This window comes from Mytilus galloprovincialis, chromosome 9 (assembly GCF_965363235.1).
Source record: "Mytilus galloprovincialis chromosome 9, xbMytGall1.hap1.1, whole genome shotgun sequence".
Classification (NCBI taxonomy): Eukaryota; Metazoa; Mollusca; class Bivalvia; order Mytilida; family Mytilidae; genus Mytilus; species Mytilus galloprovincialis.
Window position 1 is genome coordinate 15,526,742 of NC_134846.1, and position 21,749 is coordinate 15,548,490.

General features: G+C 32.4%; 1 protein-coding gene across 1 annotated transcript; it reads right to left on the bottom strand.

Moving 5' to 3' along the window:
- Positions 1–7,912: 7,912 nt before the first annotated feature.
- On the bottom strand, positions 7,913–15,837 carry LOC143046499 (uncharacterized). The gene is made up of 5 exons (XM_076219656.1): positions 15,832–15,837; positions 13,350–13,458; positions 12,868–12,963; positions 9,186–9,200; positions 7,913–8,212 (listed from the first exon to the last, which is right to left on the bottom strand). The coding sequence occupies exons 1-5, from the start codon at positions 15,835–15,837 to the stop codon at positions 7,962–7,964; spliced, it is 477 nt and encodes a 158-aa protein (XP_076075771.1). The 3' UTR covers positions 7,913–7,961.
- Between the last annotated feature and the right edge of the window lie 5,912 nt (positions 15,838–21,749).

Sequence of the window (21,749 nt, forward strand, 5' to 3'; positions counted from 1 at the left end):
AGTATTTCCTGGCCCATAGGGATAATGATAGCCTTTTTAGAATTTTCACCACTTTCTAACACTGCAAAAAAATCTACATTCACACTTAACTGAAGTACTTTCATTTTACTATTCAGAAATGAATTTGAATATGTATCATGACCGTTTACTTTTTTTGCTATTTTTAGAAACCTAAGGCCACTAGTAATTTTAGGTCTTTTATGGTGCAGTGAATACAAAATTTAAAAAAATTCTCAAAAATTCATTTTCATCTGTATGTAAAATTATTTCATATTTTTCTACACCTGATTCATCCCTCAGTTTGAGAAAGTATGTTCAGTTGATACTGTATTTTTTGTCCAATCACACTGTTTAGATACATTTACCTAAGTATGGTACACAAAAGAGCAACCTAAATTCTGGAATGCAAATACTACCGTGCCACCTAAACTGTTGCGCACAGTAACACCGAATTTACGCCAAAAAATCGCAACAATTACGGACAAACCGTAATGGTTGGCATCTATGTATTTAGGGTGTCTATTGATTCATTTAAAGTTTAGTCTAGACCATGTTGGCCATTGATGATGTTACCTTAATATATATACAATATCTCAAAATCAATTAAAACTAGTTAGACTTGGTACATATCCATGATGTGTAGTGGTTAAACCAGTAGAACATGCACATACTATTCCCTTTTCCCCCCCACCTTTTTGGACCATACATGTATGCTATTACGGATGCTAAATTTTGTATGTTAAATAAAATAGTATGTGTGCTTTCAGTTACATCTAAAGAAAATTTAGGGTAGGTAGGTACATGTAGGTAGTGTTTTTATTTCATTGATTTTATCATGTTTATGGGGATTTTTTTTTAAAGATTTTTTAAAGTCTATATGGGAACAACATAACACTTGCTTCATGAAAAAAGCAAAAATAATCTTTATGATAGTCTATTATTAAGACTAAAAAGTATAGGGTACATGTAGTGAGGGTAACTGCAACCACATAAATATTTTATTTGGCCTAAGGAAAACAAGACTGGCAGTGTTCTTTCTCCACAGGCCGATATGACGATGGGTCTCGCAGTGCCTTCAAAAATATTTTCGTAATTCCTGCAGCGCCTTAATTGGCCACTGTCCCTTAATACATGGATAATTTGGAATGCATGGTCAAAATATAACTGCCTTATTAAATGAGAATCTGATTATTTTGACAATATTATGTCCTGCATTTCTAGTCCAAGGTATATTTAGTTTAATTATCTTTTTAATTTGATTTCTTAAATTAAAAAGTTAGTAATATTTTGAATAGTTGTGTTCATTATTGCTAAATAAGAAAATTGAAAAAAAACGCTTTTTATATGTTCATAGTAGTCAATGTACAGCCTTCAACAATGAACAAAGTCCATACCACAAAGTCAGCTGCAAAAGGCCACGTAATTTGGTTCCCTTGATGCTCAGGAAGGTATGAAGGATCCATCACATGTAAATTGACAAATTTTGTACTGCATAATTGAATTTATATATACATGTATGTCCTACTTGTCAATGAGACAAATATTGATCACTGTATGGCCTTCACAAGTCAATCATAAGAAAAACTGATAACTTCCCTACAGGGGGAACTCCAATACCTAATAGATTTTGTTACCCCATCCTCATCATAAAATTAAGATCTTTAAAATTTTACTTTGTCCCAAATTCTTTTGGTTTTGATTGGAACATTTTGGGCAAAGATTATGCAAGTTAAATGTTTACTTACAGCAGGGCTTTTGTTTGTGAATAAAAGAAGGCTTTTCAACTCGTCTAAACATCAACCCAACAATGTTAGATCTGTAAATTTGCTTTTGCAAATTTTTGGTTTTTCCCTCGCCGGGACCCGAACCCATGCCACTGCGATACCGTGACACCAAATCGCCTGCACTGCAGCCGTCCCGCCAGACCACACGACCACCTGGGCTCTCAAAAAAAGAGCTTTCGCTGGCCGTGTGTTACCTTTCCACGTCAGTTTTAATCTAGCGGCGTACTGCAGTACATGATATATAAGGCATGAAGATGTAATTGTTAGGGTTAGGGTTAGGGTTTGGGATAGGGTTAGGGTTAGGGTTAGGGTTAGGGTTAGAACATATTAAAATGGGTTAGGGTTAGGGTTAGGGTTAGGGTTTAGGGTTATGGTTAGGGTTAGGGGTTAGGGTTAGGGTTAGGGATTAGGGGTTAGGGTTAGGGTTAGGGTTAGGGTACTTTGACGAGATTTGTGAGATGACCTTTTTCACTTCTGCGCATGTCTGACCTTTTTTGTGACTACGCATGCGCGAGAAGGGTTAGGGTTAGGGTTAGGGGTTAGGGTTAGGGGTTAGGGGTTAGGGTTAGGGTTAGGGTTAGTGTTAGAGTTAGGGTTAAGGGTTAGGGTAAGGGTTAGGGTTGGAGTTAAGGTTAGAGTTAAGGGTTAGGGTAAGAGTTAAGGGATACATTTACTGTTTTGTTTATATAATAGGCTTTTTGTAACAATTTCCTCAAGAAGGTATGACAAAATCTGCATATTGAAATTCAGGGGAGATAATCTATTAAGGCTTATGTCAGAAATTGCTGGTACAACAGTCCAATGTGCTGCACCTAATTAATTAATAAATGATAGCCTTCCATGAAGGAGTTTAAGTGTTAAGTTGTTGTGTTTGTTGGATTCATCAATATATTTACCCTATTTCTTGAATATTCTCTACCGACATAATTATTTAGTACTTTATGTACGTCGGGATGAAAAGTTTTCCAAAAATTAAGCGCTTCGTAAGTCTACGGTTATACTAAAGTTTTGTCGACAAGAATAGAAAATGCCAATATTTCTTCTTTTTGAATGATATTCTGGTACTGGCCTTATAATTGAGTACTTTTAAAAACATCCTGATGGAATTTTTGACATTAATGGGAATGAAAACCTGTTTAAATCACAAAATTTGTTGTCGGTATCAACAAAGGGTGGCAATGTCTTCCCTTCTCTCTGATTATTCTGGTCCGGCATCATTCTTTCATTGTAAGAATGAATAGTTTGACCCAAATTAAGAGTGTGCGGTTACTGATATTTATGTCGCGAAAGAAGTTTAAAGCGACAATATTTCATCTTTATTATGATTGGGTGTCTACGGTTACTAAAAGCTTTGTCGACAACAGTAAGAATGCATAATTTGAGGTTTTTAAGTCTATATTTATGTCGCGAAACAATTTAAAGCGACACAATTTCATATGTTTCATGATATTCTGACAATGATGTAATATTTATGAGTTTAGATGGATTCTCAGACACAAAAGTGAAGAAATGAAGGTTTCTGGTTGTTGTATTTGTTGGCTGTATCTATAAATGGTGCCAATATCTATCCTTTTTAGTGATACTTCTGTGCCGGCATGAACATTTTCTTCTTTTGATGCATAATTTGACGATAAAATGAGAGCTCTATAAGTTTACGGTTACTTTTATTTGTGTCGATAACAATAAAAGGCGACATAATTTTTTTATTTTGATTAATATTCTTGTACCGGCTTGGTAATTGAGTACTTTTTGTACCTCAAGATTGAATGTTAGACATTGAAGTGAAGGATTTAAAGTTTCAAATGGCAAAATGTGTTGTTCTCATCAATATAGGGTGCCAACATTGACCTTTTTCTTGCTGATTCCATACCGGCATCCTATTTTATTCTTTTTGGACCATAGTTTTGAGTCGACAGAGACTAAAAACTTTGTCGACAGAAATAAAAAGTGCCAATATTTCTTCTTTCATTTGATATTTAAGTTCTGGTCTGATAAATGAGGACTTGAATGCCACATGCTGGAGTGTTTGACCTAAATTTTTTTTTTTTTTACCCCAAAAAATATTTCTATGTACAGAGTATGAATAGTTTTTGACTTTAATCTTCAAACAGGTGTAGAATGGATTTGAATAGAGATATTTTCTTAAAATGAACTGTTCCGAAAAGATGACACAAGGCGATCTACAGGATGAAAAGTTATTGGTATCATTGAAGTGTACGGCCGCACTTTCCTATCTCACTGAACAAACGTTTGTAATATATATATATATATTTTTTTTTTTTTTTTTTTTTTTTTTTAACTATATTGATTTCATCTTTGCAAGTGAGCCACACATTTTAAATTTCACACACCTAATTCTGAGAGTGAGAAACGATGAAAAACTCTTTTGGACCGTGTCAAATAGCCGGAGTTTTTCTTCTTTCGTCGATTTTGTCCAAACACGTTTCATGTTGTTACTCAATAACCCCGCTAGATATACACGTCTTATATACACCAATTACTGCCGCTTTTTGTCACCTTAGGTATACAACAAAGTTTCAGCCTTAAGGTAGTAAAATAACAGAGATTTTGTTATTCTTGTGGGAAAAATGCAAATCTTAAAAAGAATTTGGCAGATTTTTTAACCCAACTTTTTTGTTACAGGAATGGAGTTTTCGACTTGAGTTTATGCAAAAATTTCTGGAAAAAACGAGTCGAATTTACTTCGATGTTTTTCCGATTGCTTGAGAAACGGCAAAGTACACGATGCATAAGAATTAACCGCCCAAGTCTGACAAAGCGTGAATTATGAATTGATATATAATATCAGCATATATGTAGGATATAAAAAATAGTTTTGTATATCTAAAATTACTAAATATGCATAAAATATTTGCCACTGGACGTGAAGCAAGCAACCAATCAATCAATCAATCAATTTAGAATAACTAAAGCACTAGGTTGTACTTCATGAATAGAGGTGTACATCGACATGATTAAACACGCTTCCTTTGGGGAGATATTTAACAGATATGTTTAACAACTGATTCCTAGATACGATTTCCATTTAAAAAAATATGTACACTCAAAGAGAAACAACTGGAGAATATTCTAAGTATAACTACTGTTATTTAGCGGAATAATTAAATTCTCAAAGTAGCGGACGGGGTTGTACAGAATTGTACAATACCTTTATAGAATTCCAATGCATATTTTAATGTAGAAATAGATCCGCACAACCCTATGATATAACTTTTAAAAGAATAGTGTGAAAATAAACTTTCCTCTTCAGAATATTAATTTTACTGAACATTATGGATAAAATGGAATAGTTTAGATTGATAAATAGTTATACAGAATCATTGTTGCATTGTCTATATTAACGGTAGTGCAACCTTTGAGTTCTGTTTTGTTTGTTATTGTATGATAAAAACTAAAGAGACATCATTATAATACAGTAAAAAACAATATCAAAAGATTTTCTGACTTTCGATTCTCTTTGAGTTTTTTCATGTCACCGTACGGTCTTCAACAATAAGCAAATCCCTTTCCGCGTACGCAGCTTTAAAAGGCCCCAAAACGAAAAATGTGAAACAATTTAAACGAGAAAACTTATGGCCTTACTTAAGTACAAAATAATGACCAATAACCTTTTGGTAAAAATCAACTCACCTGGGAAAGGCACGTGCAGAATGTGACGTGTGTTAAACTCGTTTAAAGGCGCCTACTCTGTTTGGTTTTGCAATTGATAAGTTCAGATGTCACTTTTGGATCTTTTGAATTTTTTTTAATTAGTACCCGACTCATCACTGGATTTTTACGTACTTACATGATTGTCAAGACTGGGGAGAAATGTGGATCAGTAACTGATTATTCTTTCTAAAGAACACGTATTGAAGATTCGTTTATATTCATGGGTACCAGTTTCCGTGGATTAAGGAAGAATATCATGTTCGTGGATATATAATTTCCCGTTTTCGAAGAAATCTGCATACAAGCCTATAGTCATTTTGCTATTCGTTGATCATTTAATTTCTTTGTTCATCTGTATCTACGAAATTCAGGAAAATTGGTATCCAACGAAAAATAATGAATCCACATTATTTAGTTATAATCGTGCAGCTTAATCTGTAGTTTTCTGTGATATAGTGTGCTCACTGGTATTTTGAGCATAAAGTTGTTTGTCTCTTTTACGACGAGTTTTACATGTGTTTTAACCATTGTTCAAATCTTATTGTGATATTTTATAACATTTGCACTTAATCTATCATTTATAGCAAATACTATTCACAAAACCATATACTACTGAAACAATTATGACAAATATGCTTTCAAACACAATTTTCTGTATCTTTCAGCATTCTTAGATATTTACTTTTGTGATTTTGTCAAAGTGTGTATACAATTTTATTGCAGAGGTGTTATTCGTTATTCAGATGAATCCGAAAAAATGCACGAAAATTGGTATCCCAACGAATAATTATTAATCAACATAAGCTTTATGTTTTTAATTTCTGGCTTGTTACAATATACTTTAGTAATAAAACAAGGGGATCCAAATAATTTTGATAATTACCGAGCTATTTGTCTTACATCGAATTTAGGAAAAGTGTTCACCTCTATACTTAATTCAAGACTTAATGCTCTGTCAGACGAGATCGGGATTATAACTGATGCCCAGGGTGGTTTTCGTAAGGGTTATTCTGTCCAAGATAGTATGTTTATCATGCATGCTTTAATTTCACTTTATTTGAATTCGGGAAAGAAATTATTTTGCGCTTTTGTAGATTTTAGGAAAGCGTTTGACACAGTGTGGAGGGTGGGACTATGGCCTAAACTATTAAAATATAACATTGGTGGGAAAATGTTTAAAGTTATATTGAGCATGTATACAGATATTAAGTCTTGTGTTAAAAATGGAGAACTAAAGACAGATTTTTTCCCGTGTGAGGTAGGTGTAAGACAGGGAGAAAAAAAATGTCACCTTTTCTCTTTGCCTTATACCTTAATGACTTGGAGAAATATCTGGATGAAAACTCTGTGGATGGTCTAAAATTTATGAATGGAAAATTTACTGAGAATCTTGATTTGTATATCAAGTTATTTATTCTTCTGTATGTCGATGACACAATTATTTTTGCGGAGTCAGCAGAAGGGTTACAAAAGGCTCTCAATGTTTTTGAGCAATATTGTTTTGACTGGAAACTCACTGTTAATGTAACAAAAACAAAGATTGTAATTTTTTCAAAGAGAAAGTTTAATAAGAATATTACTTTTACACTATGTAATGAAACTACTGAAATTAAGGATTCATATGTTTATCTTGGTCTGATGTTTAATTACAACGGAAATTTCTTTCAAGCTCGTACAAAATTGGTAGACCAAGCTCAAACATCACTTTATGTTCTTTACAAGAAGATACAAAATATCTCACTTCCGATTGATCTACAGCTAAAATTATTTGTTGCATTGGTGGTTCCTATTTTGACCTATTCCTCGGAAATATGGGGGTTTGAAAATAAAAATAATACTGAAAAGTTACATCTACAGTTTTGTAAGCGCAGTTTGGGTGTGCGATCATCTACGCCAAATTTTATTGTGTATGGGGAACTTGGAAGATTTCCACTTGAACTGCAGATCAAGTTAAAAATGGTATGTTTTTGGCACAAGCTAGCAACAAATGATAAAAAACTATCGGGTAAACTTTATAAGTTACTTTGGTACATGCATGAGCATGAAGGTTATAATTTTAAGTGGTTCAACTATGCAAAATCTGTGTTTAATGACTGTGGCTTTTGTGAACTATATAATTTCCCGGAGCAAGTTGATTATAATTATATTAAAATTAATGTAAGGCAGCGTCTCCAGGACCAGTTTATTCAAAAATGGTTCTCAGATATAAACAACTCATCAAGGGGTGAATTTTATCTACACTTTAAAGAAGAGTTTTGCTAAGAACCTTACCTGTTAAAATTAAGGCCTGGTCATAGAGTAAACATATGTAAATTAAGGGAATGTAATATTCGAAAATCCCATCGAAACAGGAAGATGGAGAAATGTACCACGAAATGAGAGAATTAATTGTTCAACTGAATATGAAGCAAAGATGTATTCAAAAATATTATTCATTGTTTTATTGATGTGTATTGTTCACTAGAAAAGTTTCCTTATTGTCACATCCGCTCGTTACGGAAAAATTCATGTGTATCTTTTGCCATATAACCAACTTTTCGCTCTTTTCCCTTTCATTTTCAAACTTTTTCTGTATCTTCGCTTCCAGAATGTTTTCTTATTATTAAATCCTTTTCTTTTGAAGGAATCTCTACATCTTTTCTTCTTACACACTTTTGGAACATTACCATCATTTTTACATACAGCACATGAAGTACATGACTCAGAAGGTTCACAGTAAGATGGTAGATTGCAGTCGACGTCGGGATCATTTGGTCCTAAAATAAATGAATAAAAACTATATAACTATTTTGTAAATCAAAAGAGGTACCGATTATCAGGTTGTATGCATATTGATATCGTTAAATATCAGCTGCGAGTCACAATAGGAAACTTGTTGTTTAAGTGAGCGTAGAAATACTTCATATTAATTGTGACTAGAAGCTGTTGGTTTACAAAATAAATATATAGAAAACCAGATAATCTATGAATCGGCAATTTGCGTATTTGGTATGATAGAAAAGTGTATTTTAGTTTCACCAGCAAAACGGGAAATGACTTGATTGGTTCGGATCAAACTTATCAACGTCGGTTCATATATTATAACGTAGATAATTTGTCCGAGTCAAATATTCATATTCCGGGTCAACGTATTAGACGTCACAAAGTCGTGGTATGTAATTTAGATAAGAGCTAAGAAGTGTTATAGACAGCGCGACAGAACATGCATTGACATGGCCAAAACAAAATTCAACAAAAATTCAAGCAACTGTTTTCGACGAAACGCGCGTACAAATGCTCATAGTGGTATTTATGATAAGTTCATTAACTTTTTATTACAAATAGTCAGAACATAACTATTATGCGAGGTACATAGAATTGTTACAGTTATTAGAAAAACAACAGAAGAGTAGCAAGATGTGATTTTTTTACTAAACTGTCTATGAAAAAATCTGAGGCAAAAACTTGAGCAATGTCTTTTGTTAAATCATTGATGTAAATTCAATCTAGTGTCCTATAAATTGTCGACTATTGATTAGACTAGGGTGACATTCAGAAATTGACTCCCGCGTAGACATTGTATAAAGCAAATCATTGCAATTGTACTAGCCATTCAAAATCAGGAATTTCAATGATTAATTAAAGTTCAATAAATCTATATTCCACAGAATTACAGGGTAAACTATATAAATATTTTTTTGAAAAACGTTATTAAAATTCCTGAAATGTAAATAAATGATATATACTTACGAGGTGCTCCAGATTCTGGAAAGAAGAAGCATAGAAAGAATACAATGTGACAGTAAGCTATCAAACATCCGAAACAATACATATTTTGCTTGTGCTAAGCTATCACTGATAGGTCCACACAACGTTACAATGACGACGTTAAGAAAGCGATTGCTGCTGCCTGTTGACGGTCAAAAAGTAAAAAAACAAAATACTGAGCTCCGAGGAAAATTCAAAACGGACAATGAGTCCATAAATCAGTGAAATACAAAACATTAAATATCAATAAATTAAGATTGAGAATGGAAATGGATTATGTGTTCAAGAGAAAAAAAAAAACAACCTGACCGACGAACAGAAAACAGCCAGAGGCCACCAATGAGTCTTCAACACAGGGGAAAGATCCCGCAACCTGAAATAGGCTGCAGGGGGCCCCTAAATATAAATTTTTACTAGTACAGTGATAATATTCGTCATACGAAACTTCGAAGTATTTAAATGAACTAAAATTAAAAACCATGTTAATTGATATGAACGATTAGCTTATGCCCAAGTTACATAACAATACATTAAGGTTTATAACTTTACCATGTTAGAAGGATACACCCTCAGACTCTCTCTATATATAAACGTAATAAAACTAAGTCAATCTCAAGCAATAACTGAAAAATCAAAGAAAATATTTTCCAAATTTTACTTCAGAAAATTGCCGTCATTATTTCTCAATAATTTAACAAGCTTCTGACAAAGTAAAATATCTTTGACGGTATGGAGACATAAAAATTGATGTATAATAAACTGTAACACAGTAATTATCGTATGAACTTGTAAACTGTAAACAAAATACTAAGTATCTTACCAGTAAATTATGGTTTAAAAAAGCTGTTTTTATAATTTTTTCATCAAAATACTGTTTTTTAATCTGTTAATAAAAATATCTTTTTTTTCTCCTAAAAATGTGTTTTTTTTCTAAAGTATAAAAATTAGTATTGATGACTTTTACCTTTGACAAAATCCATCTCAGGTCAACTTTGTCTTAGGTAGTTGAACCTTAAGTGTAATAGTTATTTTTATGGTTATAAACGGGGAGGTTTTTAAAAAAGATTTTTTAAATCATATCGGTACCAAACACTTTTCTACTGAATTAAAAATACTCTCGTGGACTAAAAGTCAGTGATGTTGACCAACTGCTGTAAAATGAAAGCAACCTTTGCATTCATTCTGTTCGTCCGAAGCACTTTTCTTGAATGACAATCATCAAGCGATTATACTCGGGTGAATCATGTTATCTCCTTCTAGATGAAGATACAAAATCGGCCGAGTTGTGACGATTGTAACTTAAATAAGGAAGGCTTGAAAATATCTGAAGGCTTAATTGTATAACAATAACAACCAAGACAGTTGAAGACCAGTACGACTAACTAGAGGCTCTAAAAAGCATGTGTCGCTCACCTGTATTTACTGATGCTTTGTAAATCATGTAAAATAAGGTTAAAATCATAATTTATAGTATAAGATACCATTAGATACTATAATAATATCTAAGATAATGATAGTAAAACTGCAAAATTTCCATAAAATTACTAACTCAAGGGCAGCAACCCAACAACTGGTTGTCGTATTTGTCTGAAAATTTCAGGGCAGATATATCTGAATCTGATGAACATTTTTGCTACCAGTCAGATTTGCTCTAAATGCTTCAGTTTCAGCGATATAAACCAAAAACTGCATTTTACTCTATGTACTATTTTTAGCCATGTCTGTCATCTTGGTTCGCGGGCAGGGTCATCGGACACATTTTTAAAACTAAATACACTTATGATAATAGTGGACAAGTTTTGTTACAGTTTGTCTTAGTAGTTTCAGAGGAGAAGATTTTTGTAAAAGATTACAAAAATTTAAGAAAAATTGGTATAATTGACAATAAAGGGCAATCACTCCTGAAGGGGTCAACTGACCATTTTGGTCATTTGACTTATTTTTAGATCTTACTTTGCTAAACATTATTACTGTTTACCATTTATCTCTATCTATAATAATATTCAAGATAATAACCAAAAACGGCAAAATTTCCTTTAAATTACCAATGTAGGGGTAGCAACCCTACAACAGGTTGTCCGATTCATCTGAATCTTTCAGAGTAGATAGATTTTGACTTGATACACAAATTTATCCCATGTCAGATTTGCTCTAAATGCTTTGGTTTCAGAGTTATAAGCCAAAATCTATATTTTGCCCCTATGTTCTATTTTTAGCCATGGCGGCCATCTTGGTTGGCTGGCCGGGTCAACGTACCCATTTTTTAAACTACATACCCTTATGATAATTGTGGACAAGTTTGGTTAAATTTGCCTAAGTTGTTTCAGAGGAGAAGATTTTTGTAAAATATTACAAAAATTTACGAAAAATTGTTAAAAATTGACTATAAAGAGCAGTAACTCCTTAAGGGGTCATTTGACCATTTTAATCATGCTGACTTATTTGTAGGTCTTACTTTGCTGAACATTATTGCTGTTCACAGTTTAACTCTTTCTATAATAAAATTCAAGATATTAACCAAAAACGGCAAAATTTCCTTAAAATTACCAATTAAGGGGCAGCAAACCAACAACGGGTTCTCTGATTCATCTGAAAATTTCACAGCAGATAGATCTTCATCTGATAAACAATTTTATCATTTTTTGCTCTAAATGCTTTGGTTTCAGAGTTATAAGCCAAAATCTAAAGGAGTAGGTCCGGTAAGGGCCGATTTTGGCTTCAAATTTCAGGTTCATCTAACGAAAGTTTTTGGACACTTTTTAAACACTTAAGTGTCTATTCCAATTGATTCGAAGGGTTTATGTGAAAGATTTTATGTGAAAGATTTTAACTGATTTAGTCATTAAAAACGCTCTGATTCAAGCTTCAATATGAAAAATCTATCAAATATGCCAAGAAAACGTCACTTTTCCGATGGTTTTTTGTCAAAAATGAAAGTGGCCGCATCCGTGTTCATCCTCAACCTTTATATATGTTTTGTATTATCATCAAATACAACTTTCATTTCAATATTATGAATTAACACGAATGTGGCCACTTTCATTTTAGACGGAAACCGTCTAAAAGTTAACCAATATGCTAAAATTTTGAAGATTTCAGTAATTTAGCATGACTTACTGATGCTAGAACGCGATATTTGTGCATTGTATTGTCAAAAACAGCTCATAGTTATGTAGCAGAAGCATTTTACTTTTGAAATAAAGCTAAAAGATTACATTTTCACATTTTTCTAAAACTGCTATATTTTGGGGACAAAAAGGGGTCTTACTGAACCTACTCCTTTTACCCCTATGTTCTATTTTTAGCCATGGGGCCATCTTGGTAGGTTGGCCGGGTCACTGGACACATGAAACTAGATACCCCAATGATGATTGTGGCCTAGTTTGGTTTAATTTGGCCCAGTAGTTTCAGAAGAGAAGTAAAAGTTAACGACGACGGACGACGACGACGACGACGACGATGGACGCCGAACTACGACGGACTCCGGATGCAAAGTGTTGAGAAAAGCTCACTAGGCCCTTCGGTCTAGGTGAGCTAAAAAGGACTTTACATCGTTACATTGCCAAAAGGAAATGAGACCTGTTTCCTTTTACTTTTTTTTATTATTTATAAACAAAAAATCAATATGTTGATAGAGTACAATTTACGTTAATGTTACACTTACCTACAAAAAGTAGCTTTGCAATTGATGGAAATTTACAAACTTCACATATATCTTTGAATTCGTCCGTTTTGTTTTCAAAGGTGATAAGACCATTATCTGAATGATCAAATTATAGTTTCGATTATATTTTGTCACATTTGACGTATACCTATTTAATAATTTTATTCTTTTCATCAGAGACATTTGATTTTATATATTTCAATTATTTTCTTTTTTCAAGTTGAAAAGGCTGGTTTTTTTTCAATATTACGGAACCACATGTATTTGTTTTTGGTAAATTTAAGTAACTGAACAATGAGAAAAATGTAACTATAAATTGTTTATCAATTAACAACTTCATGAGTACATGGAGAATAACATTTTTTTTCTTTTTTGAGGATATCAATTACAATTCTCAATTAACAGTGACCTTTTTTCTGCTTTCGTGTATCTTTAATAAATATACATATTATTCATTTTGATAACCGCTTGCGTTAACATACCTGGATCGACATCATTTACAGCAAATGTCACCGGGTCCGTACTTCCGTCATAGAAAAAGGTTGAACAAAAGAATGTGTCGGTACCACGAATTCTAAAGCAATGCAAAATCTATTATGTGTGTCATTGATGAAAAAGTAAACCAAAACTTAAATGATAAAATATAAAGGCATCATGTGTACATGTGTCACGGATGTACAAGCAATTCTCGTTCAATATAGGATTAAACAATTTTTGCTAGAGGTTATTGGTGTGTAAACCGGGACGATTAACTCACAAACTAAACAAAAGTCCACTGTGTCTAAACTTTATTGTGGCATGTTATATATGATATAGATATCTAAATAGTTGTCTTCACCTAGTGTTTCCTATTCCCGATTGTGATATTTTGAGTGTAAAACTTCAATTAAATTGAAGCTTTGCATTACAAGAACAATTACGCACACGATCGTCCAATCTTTGAAGTGCATAGGACTTGTTTTCATTCTGATTTCAAAGCTATTAATGGAATTATTATAATTGATCATTCATACAATAAGTCGTCATAACTTTTGTTTTTCTATTATGATAAGTCGTCGTAACATTTCTTTATATCATATTTATACTTCTTTTACTTTATTTTGTAAAATTTGCTAAAAAAATCTATGCCTAATTTATTCATGCCATCTATCGCTTGTTTACAAATTTTTCAAAAATTGCTTTGTATAAGTAATAATTATGTTTTTAGCCTACCTGAAAATAATAAATCTATCATTAATTTGATAACACTCGAATACAAGTCCTATTGGTATAGCTCCTGATTTTCCAGAAGCATCAATGGTCCAATTAGGAAAATTATTGACCCCGTTAAGGTTATAAGTGTCGAAGGTTTTCCCTCTCCATGGGCATGGCAACGTACAAGGAAATTCAGTTTTCCCTGAAAAAAAGAGAATTATTTATCTGACACTTCAGAAAACTTGCAAATTATACATTATAGTTCATTCAAACAATTGTCAAAAACAAGAAGATTAAAGAAGCCAGGTCATTTAATTTCACATTCAGATATATTTATGATGTTATATCCATAAAAAAAATATTTTCTGATTGAGTTCCATTAACATGTCCTCCAGAAATAGAAATTAAAGAAACAAAAGACACGCGGCTTCCTCTGGGTCCTTTTTAAGACTTATACATCGAAATTGACATACGCGGTCATTTCAGTACCATAATCAATGACAAACAAGACTATTTCTTTTTTAAAATTATCAATTTTAGCCACCTTAGTAAAATATATAATCTGCATATGGGATATATATTGCCCAGCTTATTTGGTATTCAAGAGATTGCATCTGCTAAGTAGACTTTGTAAAACGTCACCAGTGTCTGAGCAGAACGTTGATGATCAAGGGCTATTTCAAAGAACGTCTCGTCCTTTTTCTGATAAATGTTTCTTTGTTTTGTTCACACATTGTTGTAAATATAATTGAATCTCATGCAGTTGAGAATTATAGCAAGCATTAGGAGCAGGTTCAATCCATCATTTTCTATATAACAATATGCCTGTACCAAGTCAGGAATATGACAGTTGTTTTCCATTTGTTTGTTGTGTGTGAGATTATGATTTTGCCAATTGATTAGGGGATTTTTGGTTTTAGAATTTCCTCGGAGTTAAGTATTTTTTGTTATATTACTTTTTATAGGTATTTCCGATTAAATCATTGTTACGTTTTTTTACCTTTACATTGAAAATGTAAAACTTTCAATGGTTTTAAAAGCAATGGATTATTTTATTGATTATTTTTTTGAAATTGTCGATATTCCGAACAATATTAAATGCAGTTATTTAAAAAGAATTATAGATTACATTTTAAGAAAACATCAACACATTGACTAATAACTGTTTTACTTACTACTAAAACGACATGAGAAACACATGTATAAGTAACGTTATGTATTACTGATATACACTAGTATATAAGATAAACGTTTTACCATTGAATAAAAATCTGACAACTTAAAAAAATTTCAGAAATTTAAATTGATTAAGTATTTTGATATACGCCAATGAAACAACAACACATCGTTTAAACTAAGAGACATCTAAAGTGCAACATACTAGTATCAAACATTATGCATGTTATGCCTGTTTCTAAATCGTAAATAGTCTATGATCTATGCGAAAGAAATATGTAATAACAATCAACAATCAAATATTGATAATCATTTCTTAAAGTAATGAAAAAGATCAAAATGAAACAACGGCAATAACAGATAAGACTACTAACTATATAGATAACATCAAATTGATACTTTCAAGAACATTAGATTAGAGTTCAACGCTGCTTCCTGTCTAGGCTTCAACGGAATGAAACATATTCAACTTATGCAAACAAAAACCAAAGATACTAAACATCAAAACATTACAGAATGTCCTATATCAAATGGCAAAATCTAAAGCTCAAATACATGACAAAAACAACTGTAATATTATTCCTGACTTGGTACCTGCATTTCCTTATATAGAACAGTGGATTGTGTCATGATTTATAGTTAATTAAATCTCTCACGTTAATGACAGTCGCAAATAGTTCCATTAAATTGACAACAATGTGTGAGCAAAATAGATTGTCAATCAGCTTTCTATGATATTAACAACGAGATTCAGCTTTGATACATACATTTTTTACGAATAAGATACAATTGAAACATATTCAGGCTAATTATAAAAACTTTATATTAACCCCAATAAAATGTCGATCCAGGATGAGGTTAAGTATAACAAGAATGTGTCCACAGTACACGGTTGCCCCACTTGCACTATAATTTTCTATGTTTAGGGGACCATGAAAGGACAAGGTACAATAAGGCCTGTTTTTTGGCCCCCCTATTTTCTCATTTTTAAATTCTGTTTTTGAAAGCTGCTTTTTATGTTAAAATATTCCCTAATGCTTGAAGTTTGTTAGGATGAACTTCAATACCACTAATTTTACCAACTGGGTAAGGTGAGGGGTTAACATTCTGTTGTTATTCAAAAATTGTAATTATTATTCACTTGTCAGGTGTTTTGTAAAATATTTTTTTAGTTTTTAAGTGCCTGCGCCAACGTGACCCGTGAATTTTTTTATTCGAATGTCATTAGCACTGTTTTTGCTGTCTAAATCGACGTAATTTTCTCCGGGTCACGTAGGCCCACCCTATTAAATTGTAAGAAACAATGACCAAAAATCGTACTTTTTCCTTCTTTTTGCGTTTTTTGTGCCCTTTAAACCCTCTAACCTCACCCATTTTCTGAAATTAATGGATTTGAAGTTCAGCCAAACAAACGTTCCAAAACAGAATTTGAAAAATTAGAAAATAGGGGGGCCAAAAACGGGCCTTATCGTACCTTGTCCTCTAATTTTGCATAAAATTTAGAAAGATCATATCATCGGGAACATGTGCACTAAGTTTCAAGTTGATTGAACTTCAACTTTATCAAAAACTACCTTGACCAAAATCTTTAACCTGAAGCGGAACAGACGGACGAACGGACGAACGGAAGAACGAACGAAGTGACGGACGCACAGACCAGAAAATATAATGCCCCTCTAATATCGTAGGTGGGGCATAATAAAAATGGGTGAATTCAGAATACTACACGACGTACCTTTCTTTCCTGGTGCATATCTGGAGTACATCGAATTTCCTAAAGCAGTCACTGATAAAATGAAATAGAAAAAAAAATAACAAATCATTTTTATTCATATAACTGCTGGTCACACATTAAAACTTTAAATAAGTTGAGATAATGATTCGTGATGTAGAAGGGATATTTAAAATCAAATAAACACAATATCAGTAAAGGTATCTAGAATTCGATTTAAACTTAATAAAAGGCCGTGCGTAATATTGAGAATATATCTATGCATATGTGGTGTAAATACACTCATTATAGATAGCAGGAGTGACATTTTATATTTGCACCAGTCGCGAATTTCGTCTACAAAAGACTCATCAGTGACGATCGAATCAACAAGTGTAAAATAAAATTACAATTGTTGTCAAATTCAAAACAACACTTTTTGATAATACATATATGTTAAATGTTTATCATAAATTCAGAATAGCTTTTATCGGAACGATTTTTACTGCATCAGTCGTGCATTTGAGTTGAACATGTTGAACATATCGTGTAAAAATGTTTAATGAGTTAAGAATCATTATACTTACCAAATACTATGTAACACAGGACGAAGCGTATTATTGAGATATGTCGTTCCATTGCTTTACCATAGAATGGTCTGATAAATGCGAGTAAGACTTTTATAAGGTAAGAGGGATTTTTTTATATTCTTACACCTTTATCAAGTTGTCATACAAGCTGTTGTTGATGTAGTAATTTACAACGAAAATAACTTCTATGTAGGTGAAATTAACATTTATTAGGTGCAATTTTATGTTTTGCATTTATAATACATTCTAAAAATCGATCATTGGTGCAAATTATTTTTAAAGATTTCTTTACCTTGAGACAATGTTTTTCAAAAACGGTAGATTTATCTTATATCCAGAAACCATAACACTAGATAAAACTATTATTTTACGGACAATATTTATAATAGCCGTTAATGACACTTTTGCTGATCTGTTTTGAGTAGTCTCATCTCAACCATACCACATCTTTTTTTATATATTGTAATGATGCAGAGCAAAAAGCATTGTAAAAAATTATTACTAGGGTTCTTTCACATGCAGAGATTGTGACACAAGTTTTACACAAGGCATACACAGCTACTTTAGTATAAGTAATCTTGATGTACAGTTCTAAAGATGCATATCAAATGTACATCTGTAAAACTGTATATAAACTGTACATCTGTAAAGCTGTATATAAACTGTACATCTGTAAAGCTGTATATAAACTTTACATCTGTAAAACTGTATATAAACTGTTGATAGATATCGTATCACACAAGATGCAGTGATAACATATATATGTTTAGTTTATACAAAGATTCAAAAATGTGCAGTAAATGAACATTTTTACAGAGTTGTAGAATTCAAAAAAGATATCAAATGGACCCAAGACTAGCAGACTCTGTGGGCAAACTGTTGTTGGGCAAAATTAATTAATGGAGATAGGTTTATGCTCTTTTAAAATAATAAATAATGAAGTATGTGTCCTAGCTAGACATTTTCGATGTTCATTACTTTTCTAAACCTCTTATTTGTAATTCAGTTGTCATACAGGCTGTTGTATATGTAGTACTTTACGACGAAAATAACTTCTATGTAGATGAAATTAACATTGATCGGATGTATTTTTTTCTGTGCATTATAAAAATCGATAATTGGTGCAAATTATGTTTATAAATATCCTTACCTTGAGAAAATGTTTTCTTTTTCAGAAACAGTAGATTTATCCTAGAGTTTCAGAAACCGATATATGAAATTAATCTTTTATTTTAACGAAAGTGTTAATTATATCCGATTGTGACACTTTTTACTGAGATAAAATTGTGAATGGAAATGGGAATGTGTCAAAGAGACAACAACCCGACCATAGAATAGACAACAGCAGAAGGTCACCAATAGGTCTTCAATAGTTTTCGCATGACCAGCTTCACTTCTTTGGAGATATTGCGTTGTTTTTTATGATGATTTGTTTGTAATATTGATTTAAAGTAACGTTATTACTGGTATTAAAGAGATAATCGTAACTGGAATTACGACTATCCCAATATGGCGACGGCAGATATAGGTAAAATCTTTACAGTCATTTTTCTCAAATGTAGCATGTTTTTGTCAATAGTTACTCAGCTGCAAGGTTTTTCTATAACATTACATCATATTTGAATCGTAACGGTGCACTGAAATTGTCTGAGCGCTTTGAAAATTGCCGTTGAAAAATTCGGGATGATAATCGTAACTCGGGAAAAAGATAATCGTAATTATGGTATTAAAAAATGAGAAGATAATCGTAACTGGATAGTGTTTTATTGATATTGACACTAAAAACGTATATCCTATAGCATATGATGAAATTATGGAGATGAATTAATCACGTTTCAACATCTTATGACATTTCTTTTTGTGCATATATTATTAATAGTTCTAATGAAAACAGCTACATTCTATTATATCATTAAATTAGAAGGGTGAACAAGCTTCAAGAAATTTGGAAATGTGAAAAACACGAACTATGTTAAAATACAGAAAACTCCAAGAAGTAGGAATGTCACAAAATATGGGAATGAGCGAAGAGGCAATTTTAAAGGAAGTTATAATATATATGTCGTGTACATTTAATTATTTTGTACAGGTTATTACTTGTACAAAAACTTTTTACAGGTAATTACTTGTATGATGCCATCATACAGGTTATTACTTGTATAAATATAATTGTACAACTAATAACCTGTACAAAGTTTGTGGAGAAAAAGATAATAACTTGTACAACTCACTATCTTTCGTATTTTTTTGAAATTTATATTGTGTTTGTTTTTCTGTTCTTATTTTCAAGTGTTTATCAGTATTAGTTTTGAAAAGTTAGAAGTTTACAGATAAACGAAGGACGCAAAGTAATAACATAAGCTAACGTGACACCTTGTGCAAATTCAGCTATACAGCTAGATGCCACGTAAATACGGACTTCTGGTGCAAAGTGAAATGGTCGTTAAAAGCAAGATTGAATTGGTACCCTTCATCAATTTATTTTCAAACATATATCATGACAAAAAAATGCATACATAATATCATACATTGGAAATATAAGTGAAGCCTAATGGATTAAAAAAATCTATGTGTTTGCACAAGGCAAGGAAGCATGGCATCTTGAATTACACAATAAGTTCATTTTTTTGCATTTACATTTGCCTGTTTTACAGCCACCCGACAGCTGCAGTAAACATGACCTTGGCCACCATTTAAAGAAAGCAATTGTACTGCTTTCCTGACGTTCACCTCTGTGTTATCCGGTATGTCCAATATTGTCAATTCCCTTCTCTGAATCTTTTCAGTTTGATTTCTACTCATGAAACCGATCATGAATTTAACTTTTGTACCTATTTTATATCCATTTTCTGCAATATCAAGCACAACACCTTTGATGTTTTTAAAGTTCATCGGACCACGTTCTACTCTTTGTACTCGTATTATGACATTGTCTCCAATTTCTAAATCTTTTAATCTTTTTTTGGAAGAAGACATTATCTCATCAGCTTGTATTTGTTGGCCTGACGGGGCTCGTTTTATCGCACGTATTATTTTGAAATTTGTGTCTGTGTCAACATCAGTTTCAGTGCTCGAACTAGTTAAAACATTAATTTCAGTGTTTTTGTCCACATTAATTTCAGTTTCAATGTTTGTGTTCAGATTGGTTTCCATTTCAGTGTTTGTCTCTATATCGGTTTCCGTTTCAGTGTGTGTGTCAAGATCGGTTTCCGTTTCAGTGTTTGTGTCAAGATCGGTTTCCGTTTCAGTGTTTGTGTCAAGATCAGTTTCTGTCTCAATGTTTGTTCTGACATTGTCGTCACTAGTAGCTGTTGTCAATGCAATTAAATCTTCTTCAGTTTCTAGAGTGACAAGTAATTCTTTTGGAAGGGCTGACGATGACAAGCCAACTTTAGGGTCACTTCCGAAAAAAGCTTTATACGGCGACTGATCAATGGTTCTATGGTGTGACCTGCGGAAAAAAAATAAAAACATGGAATGATTTTAAAAAATAATCAGGGAATGCCAATAGTTCAATATCAAACATTGTATAAATAAGCAATGATGCATCAGATTCCCTTTCTAAATTTTGGGTAAACAGGTGAGACATATCTCTGTGTCAAAAATTTATTTAGAAAAAATTAATATTATTTTTAAAATGTTTGTTGGTTTTTATTTGTTTTTATTTGTTTTTGGTTTGTTTTTTTTTTTTTTGGGGGGGGGGGGGGGGCTCTTTTTATTAAACAAAAATTTAACTTTTTGACCAGTGTGTGTTGTTGTTTTCGTGTGTCCAAGAAATCATCATACTCTTAATGTCAGCGTTTGTTCTTTCGACGGACCCCTGACTTTGAGGGTGACGTGGTCTACCATGCACTAATTTCAGCTCTGGTCAAATGAAATTAAGGTCTGTAATTACATTAGCCGTGAAATATTTGTTGGGGTTTTTGTTTTGTTTTTTTTTTGGGGGGTGGGGGGGGGGGGGGGGCTCTTTTTATTAAACAAAAATTTATAACTTTGATTTTTTTTTTTAATCATTTCTTTTATAAAATATATACCTGTTTTTATGGAATTGCACAAATCTTAATCCCTCCGACCAGTGTGTGTTGTTGTTTTCGTGTGTCCAAGAAATCATCATACTCTTAATGTCAGCGTTTGTTCTTTCGACGTACCCCTGACTTTGAGGGTGACGTGGTCTACCATGCACTAATTTCAGCCCTGGCCAAAGGAAATTA

Coding starts and splice junctions, on each gene's coding strand:
- LOC143046499 (XM_076219656.1), bottom strand. Junction 12,964..13,349: donor TGTAAATGATGTCGATCCAG/GTATGTTAACGC, acceptor TTGATCATTCAG/ATAATGGTCTTATCACCTTT.